General features: G+C 44.5%; 1 protein-coding gene and 1 long non-coding RNA gene across 3 annotated transcripts in view; one reads left to right on the top strand and one right to left on the bottom strand.

The window, feature by feature from the left end:
• rtn4b (reticulon 4b) overlaps positions 1-9,646 on the bottom strand; it is a 50,671-nt gene extending 41,025 nt beyond the window's left edge. Inside the window, exons 1-3 of one of the 2 annotated variants that reach the window (XM_079634247.1) lie at positions 8,234-9,646; positions 4,890-4,955; positions 2,730-3,890 (exon numbers count right to left, since the gene is read on the bottom strand). In XM_079634247.1, coding sequence (XP_079490373.1) covers positions 2,730-3,890; positions 4,890-4,955; positions 8,234-9,482 — 2,476 coding nt within the window. In that variant the 5' untranslated portion in view covers positions 9,483-9,646. The remainder of the gene's footprint in view (positions 1-2,729; positions 3,891-4,889; positions 4,956-8,233) is intronic. The other variant, XM_079634248.1, reaches the window with a different exon arrangement.
• The window catches only part of LOC307009974, a 135,051-nt gene that overhangs the window by 38,829 nt on the left and 84,555 nt on the right, over positions 1-11,667 (top strand). The window lies entirely within an intron of this gene.

Genomic DNA, 11,667 nt, shown 5'->3' with positions numbered 1-11,667 from the left:
GCATTTTCCATTTTGTAGTGTGGATCATTCATTGCAACATTATCCTCACTCTACAGAGAATCTGTTCTCTGCTTGGCAAATAATTGATGCTACTCAACTGAGATGCTTTTAAAGCTTTTGTTATCCAATTTTTTTGGCCTTCAAACACCTTATAATGCACAAATGTAGGTCAGAGAAATCCACATTTTCTGGGCTCATGCAGCCAATGGCTGTAGGCTGGTGTGGCTCCAGTGCGGTGCAATCTTTGACCCAGTCTGCCCCTGAGTATAAGCCTACAATACACACTCTCTGTATCAGATTAATGTTATCTCAGTACACACCCCCAGGCCCTGATGATTCAGGCTCAGCCCCTAATGCTTTACAACCTAGAAACGGCCCTGCAAATGCATATACAATATGTGTAACTTAAAGCTACACTGTGTAACTTTTTTAGTTTATTCTTAGCTAAAAACACTTAGTTCTTTCAAAAATATATGTGCTCATTAATGTATATTTACTTCGTTCAAGTAATAAAGTATTCTCGTGAGTGTATAATATGCCATTGAAAATACATACGGGTGGGGGGTTCGAATGCCGGTCGCCATGTTGCCCCTCCATCTTGAAAGTACATTAGCCAAAGAGGGACATACCCGTTAATTCAAGCTTCGCCTTTCGCGTTTTAACACTCGATGGAACGGCACCGTGTCGGCACATGTGAAGAGGGGGATTGTTTGAGACTGCTATATAAAAACCTGAATCACTCTTATTCTCGAGGATATGTATGAGTCGCCAAGGAAGCGAAAAAGAGAATTAAGACGGCAACGCAACAGGCAAATCAACAAGACAAATGAGACGCGAGAAACACACACACACACACACACACACACACACACAAACTCTCCGCGTACATATTCATATGAGACGCGAGCGCACACACACACACACACACGCACACACACACACACACACACACACACACACACACACACACAAATTCTCCGCGCACATTCATATGAGACGCGAGCACACACACAAACACACACAAATTCTCCGCGCACATTCATATGAGACGCGAGCACACATACACACACACAAATTCTCCGCGCACATATTCATTTGAGACGAGAGCACACACACACACACAAATTATCCGCGCACATATTCATATGAGACGCGAGCACACACACATCATACCTTAAAGATGTGGAAAAGTCGATCAAAAGTGTGGGTAAATTTCTCCAGGCTCGATGCCAACAGCACGCGATGCAGTATTTGCGGTAAAATAATTGCTGCAAAGACCGGTACCACGACAAACACGGTGAAGACCTTGACAGTGCACGGAGTAAACATAAGAGCAGAAAGTTGCTCCGTCTTCGACTGGTAAATGAAGAGATACCTTGTTGATCACTCGGACAGTGTTTATATTGCAATAAATAATAACCTACTGAATGTACACTGCCGTTCAAAAATGTGTTGGTTAGTCAGATTTTTTTTTTCAGTAAGAATGCATTAAAGTTATCAAAGGTGACATTAAAACATGTGCAATGTTACAAAATATTTCGTTTGTAAATAAATGCTTTTCTTTTAATTTTTTATTCATCAAAGAATCATGAAAATTTGTATCATAGTTTCCAATAGTTAGCTGATGTTAGCAATGAAATGGTAAAAAAAATAACGAAAACATAAAACTATTATTCATTTTACATAGATGTCATAACCTATATGTTAACTGACAAATTAAATTACTGCAAATTATAATAGTTTTCTAAAGTAACCTCATCACTTGAAGGAACACAATGGACGAGGTCGAACTGGAAGCCATGTTAATCTTGGACTACATTGGCCACCGTAGGAGTTAAAACGAAATCGGAATTGAGAGGAACAGAAACTAATATTCACTGGATGGTCATATACCTTTTCACCGCTAGATGGGGGTAAAAATCACACAGTGTAGCTTTAAGTAATAATCAAATAAAGAGAGCTATTTAACAATATGTTAAGGATAAATAAATGGCGATAATACAGCATATCGCGCTATTGAGCCACTCAATTACCGCAAGGGAAATTCCTTGACCGTAACAGCCGAGTCTCTCACTTACTGCAAGCCAGGGCATAAAGTCCAGTCTGCCTCCGGATAGACCGATGAGCAGTTTCAGAGCTCTGTGCACACAGTCCATCGACTGCTTCACCACTGCTGGGCATGAAGAGCCAGTGCTGCAATGAGCAGCACTAACACTACACATTATTCTAGAAAACTAGCCTAATCCCAAGCAAGTAGGCAATCATATGTAGATTGAGCCAAAGTGGTCATTTCACAAATCTGGAAAACGAGCAAGAAGTTGGCTGGACGCACACTGGATTCAGCCCAGACTACAAAAGTCTATAAAAATATATATATATTTTATGGATTGCATCGTACAAAAAGTGCAAAGTGAATTTCGAACAAATGGACAGGAGAAAACGTTTCAGCGCATTGCTCTCTTCAGTGATTCATTTTACAAATCTGAAAACATATTTTTCAGAATAGGGATCAAAGCAAGTTGTTCCACAGTGAGCGAATCAAACAGAAAGGTGATCATGCAAACGGACTCATAATGCGACATCATGCCGTGCCGAAGGTGAGATGCATGAGAGATGAGGGGAAAACACAAATGATGACCGTACAGACAGAACACGATGGGTAAATGAAAGGTCCAGTGAAGGGAGAGGGCTGTGGTGGTGACACTGATGACGGCCCGTGATGGATTTACCTGCCGCTGCGCTCGGATCTGACATCGGGATTCCTTCAGCTTCCCTGATCCCGGATCCAGGTTTATCCGCTGGAGGACGGGTTACTGGAGTTGGGGAAAGCTCGTGTACATCAGGTTCCAGGCCTGACGCCGGGGGGGGAAGATGGTAGGAGATCTGATCGTCCTCTTCGGCTACAGACTCCAGTTCAGGAGATCTGTCTTCATCCAGCAACACTCCTGATGCCGGTTTCATGAACGTCAGGCTATCCTGCATCTCCAGAAAGTCCTCGGCAGCTCCTCGTGTCGGCCTCTCGATAAACTCGAACTCTTCAGAGGACGGCTCAGGCTCGGACGCCTCGTCTCGGCGCTCCTGCTCCGCGGAGAAGCTCGAGGGTTTCTGGGTCACCGCGTCCAACACCGGGGAGAAGGAGTCCGCAGAAGGGCTCTCAGAATCCCACTGTTCCTGAGCCTTTCCCAATGGGAAGCTCAGACAATCAAATTTGTGCGCCACTGGAACAGAAGTCTGGCTTAACACCTCAACCTTGTCCTTCAAAAGACTGTCCGCTTTTTGAGGCACGTCCGCCTCTTTCACAAGATCGAAAGCTGCAAAACTCTGCTCTGAGTTGTCCAGCTTGGCCTTCTCTGCGGCCGCTCTCGCCTCCGTGACCTCGGCCATCTCCTTCAGAAGCAAGATCTTGGAGTCCAGACTGTTAGCAGACGCCGCGAACGCGGGTTTGGGGGAATCGTTCCCTCTTCTATGAGCCGGGCTGAACTCGGGGCTTCCTTCTGATGAGCCAGAGTCCATTTTTTCAGGGTTCATCGGAGAAGATTTCAAAATATCTGGGAGAGACATCGGCTGGTCATCGGACGCCGTGTTGACATCGGGAGCATACGAAAGGGAAAGCTCATGTTTGGCTTCTCTTGACTCTGACTGCGCGTGAGCTTCTTCTCCATCATACGCATCTTGGACCAGGTCTGGAGACGGACTATCGGCCAGCGTTTCCCCGAGACCGTCGTTTAGAGGGGAAAACGCCTGAAAGGGACTCTTCTTCGTTTCAAACATGAAGTCGTCATCTGACTGGCTTAGCACATCCGGGTCGAATCCTGCCGAGTCCTTGTGTCCCAAAGAGTCCATAGTTAGCTCAGAGGCCTGTGAAGCTACGGACTGAGAATCCCAGCAGTCTGCGGGATCAGAACGAGACATGAACTGCGGTTAGCTGGAGTCTGGCCCTGTGGACGACCCTGTCAGGGTTTCACAATCTTCAAGCTAAATCCCCTCATGGCTACTGCAGATACAACACTTCACCTTTCAGACTTTCCAAGAGTTTGTCCTTCAATGAAAGCATACACTTCTCTCTAAAATCAGGTGGTCATGCAATTAATACATATCTGTTCTGAAAGAATGCAATATATGAGGATGTTAACAGTTTTGCTTTAAAGATTAGCCTAACTGATGCAAAGCATTACAGACTTGTAGGAGACCAAGCTTCTCTCGTTATTCAGAGACTTGTGAACGGCAGAAGAGAGGCAGAACAATCAACCATCTGAGTGCTTAAGCAGACGGAGCAAAATTGCACAAATCAAGAGTAATGTCAATCATTTCACCCGTTCCAGGACACATTCTGTGAGCCTGAGGCTGCATTAGGGCTATCAATACCAGTGTTTGCATACCAATCAATTATAACACGACAGAAAATTATCTTAATAGTATCGGCAGTACAGTTCAATTACTAATGGTATTTAGAGAAGGCTTTACTTCATACGGATGTGCAGTCACATAACCTCATTAATATTCAAGACCTGCTCCTGCACACGTAGAAATTTCATAATTTGCCCACGGTTGAGATCTGACCGAACCCGGAAATGCTCATGGGCTCAACAGAAAACTCAATTTAAATTAATTGTTCAATATTCATACAATATTTTAAATAAGTGGAGTTTTAAATGATGGGATATGTTTAACGGCATTTAAGTTTATGTGGTGGTATTAAAAGGACTGAAAATCAAAAACTTCACTGGTATGAGTACGGATTACTGGCATCATGACAACCCTAGTCCAGATCAGTGAAAATCATTCTTCCATGATGTTAAATTATATCAGGTCAAACATTACCCTAAATGCAAGCACTAAACAAACGGCAGCACAAAGATGAAAACCACATCAGCATTCGAGAAACGTACCTGAAGGAAACTGAGGCTGGAAGAGCGCAGGAGCGACGCCAGGAGCCGGAGCAGGTTCGGGATCATCTGGAAAACAACCACATGAAGGCGTTTCACTCACGAAAGCCCGAGTCAGAGGGCAAGAGGTTTATAGAAGGGGACGAGATCATTTTCATTTAGTCAGCTATGTGTTCAAGCCAATAGGATCACAAAATATCAGTTTTCTCTCAAAAAAAGAGAACAAGCCAGGCTAAGAAACCCATGTTTATGTGAAAACCGCCATGGCCACGTGGTAATCAGGAGCCGTTTTTGTTGTAGATATTAAAAATGAATCATCATGTTAAAAAATTAATAAATACAATGGCAGCAATGGCCTTTTTCCCAGAGGCACCATATGTTATTCTGCAGTTTATAAATCAAATAGGCGTTACTTAATGTGCAGAAGTTGCTGTAAGAGTCACACAATCCAAAGGTTATTCAACCACACCTGAACAATAACACTGAAATTCTTATCAAGCATGCAATCAAGTTTGACTATCTGTGATTATTGCACAGCGCTGTTCCTGTTGCGTATGAGAGACGTCAAACGGCAGAGAGAACGAATGCTCGTCCGGGCCGTTCACCAGCTTGGCTTTGGACAGCGAGAGCTTAGAGAAAATGTGTCACAGATCGTGAGTGCTGTTGCTCATAGAAGTAAATTCACATCTGCATTTAACTCAAACTCGCTGTGCATTTCCATGAGATTATTGGTAACTGCACTTCTTAATAAAACAGTAATATTGTGATGTTATTGGTTCATAGCTCTCTTAGGTTGGTCTGGAGCTCTGGATCAGATAAGATAACAGAAGCACAGTGTCACTCAACACTCACTTAACATTGTTCCACTCCAAATGAAAATGAGCATGAAGACGTCTCAGTCTTTATTTAGACTATTGCGGTCCTAAATAACACGTACGCTGAGAGATGACCGCCTAGATCAGAGGATCATCACACGAGCAAACTTCTGTTGGTCAAGGAGTCGATAAATCGCACTTAAGACTCAAACACCACGGGTAAAGCAGGGAGAGATTGCCTAAACCAGGACTGAGATCCGCTGTAACGGAGTCAATTACTTTTCTTTGGAGAACAAAATGCATTCAGCATGAACGAGTGATGCACCAAAATTACATTTCTGGGCTGAAACCGAAAATTCAGGAGAACAAAACCCCAAAATTAAAATTCTGTCATTTACTCACTCTCATGTTCCAAACACTTCATTTTTGTTCGGAAGATGAACAAAAGTCTTAAGATCTTTTTCATGAAATCAGAGAGATTTTCTGCCCCTTCATTGACAGCTATGCAACTACCACATTGGCGTTTAAATTCATAAAGAGATCTTAAAACTAATCCATATGAATTGAGCAGTTTAATCCAAATTTCCTGAAAAGACTCATCGCTTTATATGATGAACAGATTGAATTTAGGCATTTATCAACAAATAAAAATTTATCAGCTAACGAGAAGCTCAAACGTGCTGTGTAATGGCGCTTTTCCACTGCATGGTACGGTACGGCACGGCTCGCTATAAATGGTACCACCTCTGTTGAGGTTCCAAGCGTACCGTACCGATACTAAATGTGAAGTGAAAACACTGCAGATCACTGATTGGTCAGACAGAATCGTCACTTCAGCGTCATTGTATTTGCGATACGAGACACGACTAAACCCGCTAGATTTAAATAGCCAGACAACAGCCAACGCGGTAGCACCTGTTTTTAGAGTATTTACTTGACAAAAGAAGTAAAAAAAAAAAAAACAAGAAATGGCTGAATCGTGGTCAGTGGACGAGGTGCAGACGTTCCTCTCGCTGGTTGGCGAGGAGCGGATCCGGCGAGAGCTGATGGGGCAACACGGAATGAAAAAGTGTTCCAAGAAGTAGCACAGCTCTTAGCCGCACACGGCTACCACCGGACCTACAAACAGTGTAGGGACAAATTAAAAAAACTAAAAAGTGACTACCGAGCCAGTAGAGGCGGCAACTATTAACGATCAGTCCCACCCACTTTGAAGCGGTACTAACTGCAGTGGAAAAGCAACCGAGCTAAAGCGAACCGAACCGTGCCGTACCGAGTCGAGCCGTACCGAGCCGTACCATGCAGGGGAAAAGCGCCAAAACACCAGAATGAATCTCATTGGTTCTTGAGAAGCTCAAACGTGCTGCGTAACACCAGAATGAACCTCATCATAGTTCACCATACAATGCGATAAAGTCTCTTCAGAAAATTTGGACTAAACAGATTAATTCACATTGATTAATTTTACGATCTGAACTTTTTGAAGTGTCAAAGTGGTAGTTGCATAACTGTCAATGGAGGGAAAGAAAAGTCTCAGATTTCATCAAGAAGATTTCCTTTTGTGTTCGGAAGATGGACAAAAGTCTTATGGGTTTGGAACCATACCATACCAACTTTATTTGTTAAGCACTTTATAACAACCAAAGTTGACCAAAGTGCTGTACAGAAAAAATAACAAAAAGAAAGAAAAATATAACATGCAATTAATAACCACACAATAAAAATACTAAAAACACATTTAAAATACGAACGACACGGAGTAGATGACAACTATCCCTTTAATGCATTTTCTAGCTCAGTGCTTCCTAACCCTTTCCTGAAGTACCCCACAACTACACATTCTGGACATCTTCCTCATCTAAACACAGCTCACCAGCACAAGCACAGACTGGGTGTGACTGATGAGGGAGCAATGTGCAGTACTCATGCTGTATAAGACACACACACACCTATAAATGTATTTAAAAAACACATCATAAACAACATACACACAATATATATATATATATATATATATATATATATATATATATATACACATACATACATACATTCATCTGTATGTCACACAGTAGGCTACACAGACTACACACACACACACACACACACACACACACACACACACACGTTTAAATGATTTGTATAGGCTACACGTGTATACATACACACATTTATATTAATGTATTAAAAAAAAAACTCACGTCACACAAAACCACAAATAGCCTCCTCTATATTAACGGCTGAACCCTACAGCATCGGGCGCGCTGCGGGTCTTTGTTCGTGGAGCGGGTGGGCCGCATCGACCATATTCACACAATAATGCCTCATCATGCCACATTTCCCCAGCGGGAAACAAATATCACTGCAACACTGCAGCATTTCACATAATGCCGATAACTGCTCATTCCCTGCGGTCTCACTCACACATGCATCTGATCGCTTCAAAATTCCGACGACAAATTCAACATCAGAAATCGCCGCAGCCCCCATCGATCTCAACACTAATGCCGCCGAAATCAGTGTTATACTCACTGGATGATGATGGATGAAGAGTGTGCGGGGGTTTCTCCTTCTCCTCCTCACGGGCTTCGGATGAGAGAGAGTGTGTGTGAGCCGCACACGAGCTGCTGATCTCCGGTGGGGGACTTTCCGCGGACTTCACCGGAGTCACGCGCTCCTCTCTCATCACTGTCTGCTGAGAGGATGTTACTTCTGGAGTAACGGCTTCGGTTACAGGCGGAGTACCGCTTTCCTCCGCGTAAGTAACGGCTTCAGGTACAGGTGGAGTACCGCTTTCCTCCGCGTTAGTAACGGCAGTTACAGGTGGAGTAACGCTTTCCTCCGCGTAAGTAACGGCTTCAGGTACAGGTGGAGTACCGCTTTCCTCCGCGTTAGTAACGGCAGTTACAGGTGGAGTAACGCTTTCCTCCGCGTAAGTAACGGCTTCAGGTACAGGTGGAGTACCGCTTTCCTCCGCGTTAGTAACGGCAGTTACAGGCGGAGTACCGCTTTCCTCCGCGTAAGTAACGGCTTCAGGTACAGGTGGAGTACCGCTTTCCTCCGCGTTAGTAACGGCAGTTACAGGTGGAGTACCGCTTTCCTCCGCGTTAGTAACGGCTTCAGTTACAGGTGGAGTAACGCTTTCCTCCGCGTTAGTAACGGCTTCAGGTACAGGTGGAGTAACGCTTTCCTCCGCTGTCTCAGGAGTAACGGCAGCTTCAGTGATCACTGGATATGTCTGTGAAGTAGACGTTACTTCTGCCTCTGTGCTGGTCTGCTTCACTGGAACTTCACTTAACGTTACAGGAGTAACGCTTTCCTCCGCCATCTCTGGAGTAACGATCATTTCTGCTGGATGCGGAGAACTAGTTTCTTCAGTTGTCTGTGAAGCACTAATTTCTTCAGTAATCTGCGGAGAACTAGTTACCTCGGTTGTTTGTGGAGAACTAGTTTTCTCGGTTGTCTGTGGAGAACTAGTTTTCTCGGTTGTTTGTGGAAAACTAGTTATCTCAGTTGTCTGTGGAGAACTAGTTTTCTCGGTTGTCTGTGGAGAACTCGTTTTCTCGGTTGTTTGTGGAAAACTAGTTACCTCAGTTGTCTGTGGAGAACTAGTTACCTCAGTTGTTTGTGGAGAACTAGTTTTCTCGGTTGTTTGTGGAGAACTAGTTTTCTCGGTCCTCTCCTCCTCCGCGTCCCGTGTCTGACCGGCTTCATTCATGATCGCAGTATCGCGCGGAGCTTCAGGTGCACTGGATGATGAAACTTTGTCTGCTTCTTCCATTTGGAAGCTGTGCTGATATGCCAGTGTGTGGGGCTGGAGGTGAGAGGAGACAGTAACCCGCAGAAGGAGAAGACGCCGAGGCTCGACACTGCTGAAAGTTATCAGACTCCTCGAAAGTGACTAAGCGGAATATTATTGATACCACCGACTACAATCGTGTGTCCAATCACTAAACACCGTGGTTGAATGATGTAACCAATGACCAATCGAGAAGCAAAAGTGCGCTAAGCCCCGCCTACACTTCTTTTCTCAAGCTCTCTCTCTCTTTGTGCTTTAGATCAGGGTTTTACACACGAACTAAAATGATTTACTCTCTCAAAGCATTCGACTAAAACCAGCACTGATATTATTCATTATTTGTGGTATTGTATTATTTGTTGATCTTTTGTGGAAAGAAAGAAAGGAAATTCTGTAAAGTTATATCTATATGCAGTTGGTGTAGTAGCCTATGTTGTGCTGAGTAAACAGTGCTATATATACATGTAAGTATATCCCACATGTGCTATATGTATAGCCTATCTCACAGATCATGTTTCAAATGTGTGCGCATGCCATCCATATGTAGCCTATAGTGAATGTACGTGTGTTCTGTGAACGTTGGATTGGTTTTGAGCAGTTTATACTCTTTTATAGTCCACTATAGTGATGATGACCTCCCTGTCAACATCTGCTCTGCATCAGATATAGCAGAGTTACTGAGCGCTGCTGTTCCTGTCACTCAAACACACACACACCGTCTCACATCCATAAGAGCAGGCACACAATCCCTCACAAATATCCACTGGAGGATATATTACAAGCAATTTGTGGAATTAAGCAAGTAGGCTACCTGCTTAATTTAGCCTAATAAACTGCTTGAAGTGTATTCTCCAGCAGATGTTTGAGGTTGAAAGGGACTGTGAGTCTGCTTCAGGCATATAAGAGACAAATGTCTGGGTTATGAGGGTTATTAAAGGGCTCATTGTGTGTTAAAGTCCATCACGAAACAGCTATTCAAGTCAAAGTGATGAAACCTAGTAATACATTATTACAGGGAGAATTCAAATTCTGTCATCATCTGCACCTTCATGCTGTTCAAACCTGAGCGACAAAAGACAATGCAATGGCGTGACAGTCACAGTCGAACATCACAGATTTCCACTGGAAAAGTCTTCAGCTGAAGGACTCACTGACGTGCGCGCGCGTGTGTGTGTGTGTGTGTGTGTGTGATTCAGACTGATCTGAGCTCAGGGCCTCACGCTCACTAAGATAAAAGACCAGAAAAAGCATGAGCATCTGTCTGAGTTCAAGTGTGTTGACTGGGGCTCGAACAGGGTCTCTACTTTAGCCAAACGCCAGTGTGTAACACACCGAACAGGGTCTCTACTTTAGCCAAACGCCAGTGTGTAACACACCGAACAGAGTCTCTGAGGGGCTTTAGCCAAACGCCAGTGTGTAACACACCGAACAGGGTCTCTACTTTAGCCAAACGCCAGTGTGTAACACACCGAACAGGGTCTCTACTTTAGCCAAACGCCAGTGTGTAACACACCGAACAGAGTCTCTGAGGCGCTTTAGCCAAACGCCAGTGTGTAACACACCGAACAGGGTCTCTGAGGGGCTTTAGCCAAACGCCAGTGTGTAACACACCGAACAGAGTCTCTGAGGGGCTTTAGCCAAACGCCAGTGTGTAACACACCGAACAGGGTCTCTGAGGGGCTTTAGCCAAACGCCAGTGTGTAACACACCGAACAGCGTCTCTGAGGGGCTTTAGCCAAACGCCAGTGTGTAACACACCGAACAGCGTCTCTGAGGGGCTTTAGCCAAACGCCAGTGTGTAACACACCGAACAGGGTCTCTGAGGCGCTTTAGCCAAACGCCAGTGTGTAACACACCGAACAGGGTCTCTGAGGCGCTTTAGCCAAACGCCAGTGTGTAACACACCGAACAGGGTCTCTGAGGGGCTTTAGCCAAACGCCAGTGTGTAACACACACCGAACAGGGTCTCTGAGGGGCTTTAGCCAAACGCCAGTGTGTAACACACCGAACAGGGTCTCTGAGGCGCTTTAGCCAAACGCCAGTGTGTAACACACCGAACAGAGTCTCTGAGGGGCTTTAGCCAAACGCCAGTGTGTAACACACCGAACAGGGTCTCTGAGGCGCTTTAGCCAAACGCCAGTGTGTAACACACCGAACAGAGTCTCTG

The sequence above is a fragment of the Phoxinus phoxinus genome (genome assembly GCF_949152265.1).
Source record: "Phoxinus phoxinus genome assembly, chromosome: 14".
In the NCBI taxonomy this organism is placed as follows: domain Eukaryota; kingdom Metazoa; phylum Chordata; class Actinopteri; order Cypriniformes; family Leuciscidae; genus Phoxinus; species Phoxinus phoxinus.
The sequence above is the reverse complement of the archived record's forward strand: the minus strand, read 5'-3'. Positions and strand labels throughout refer to the sequence as shown.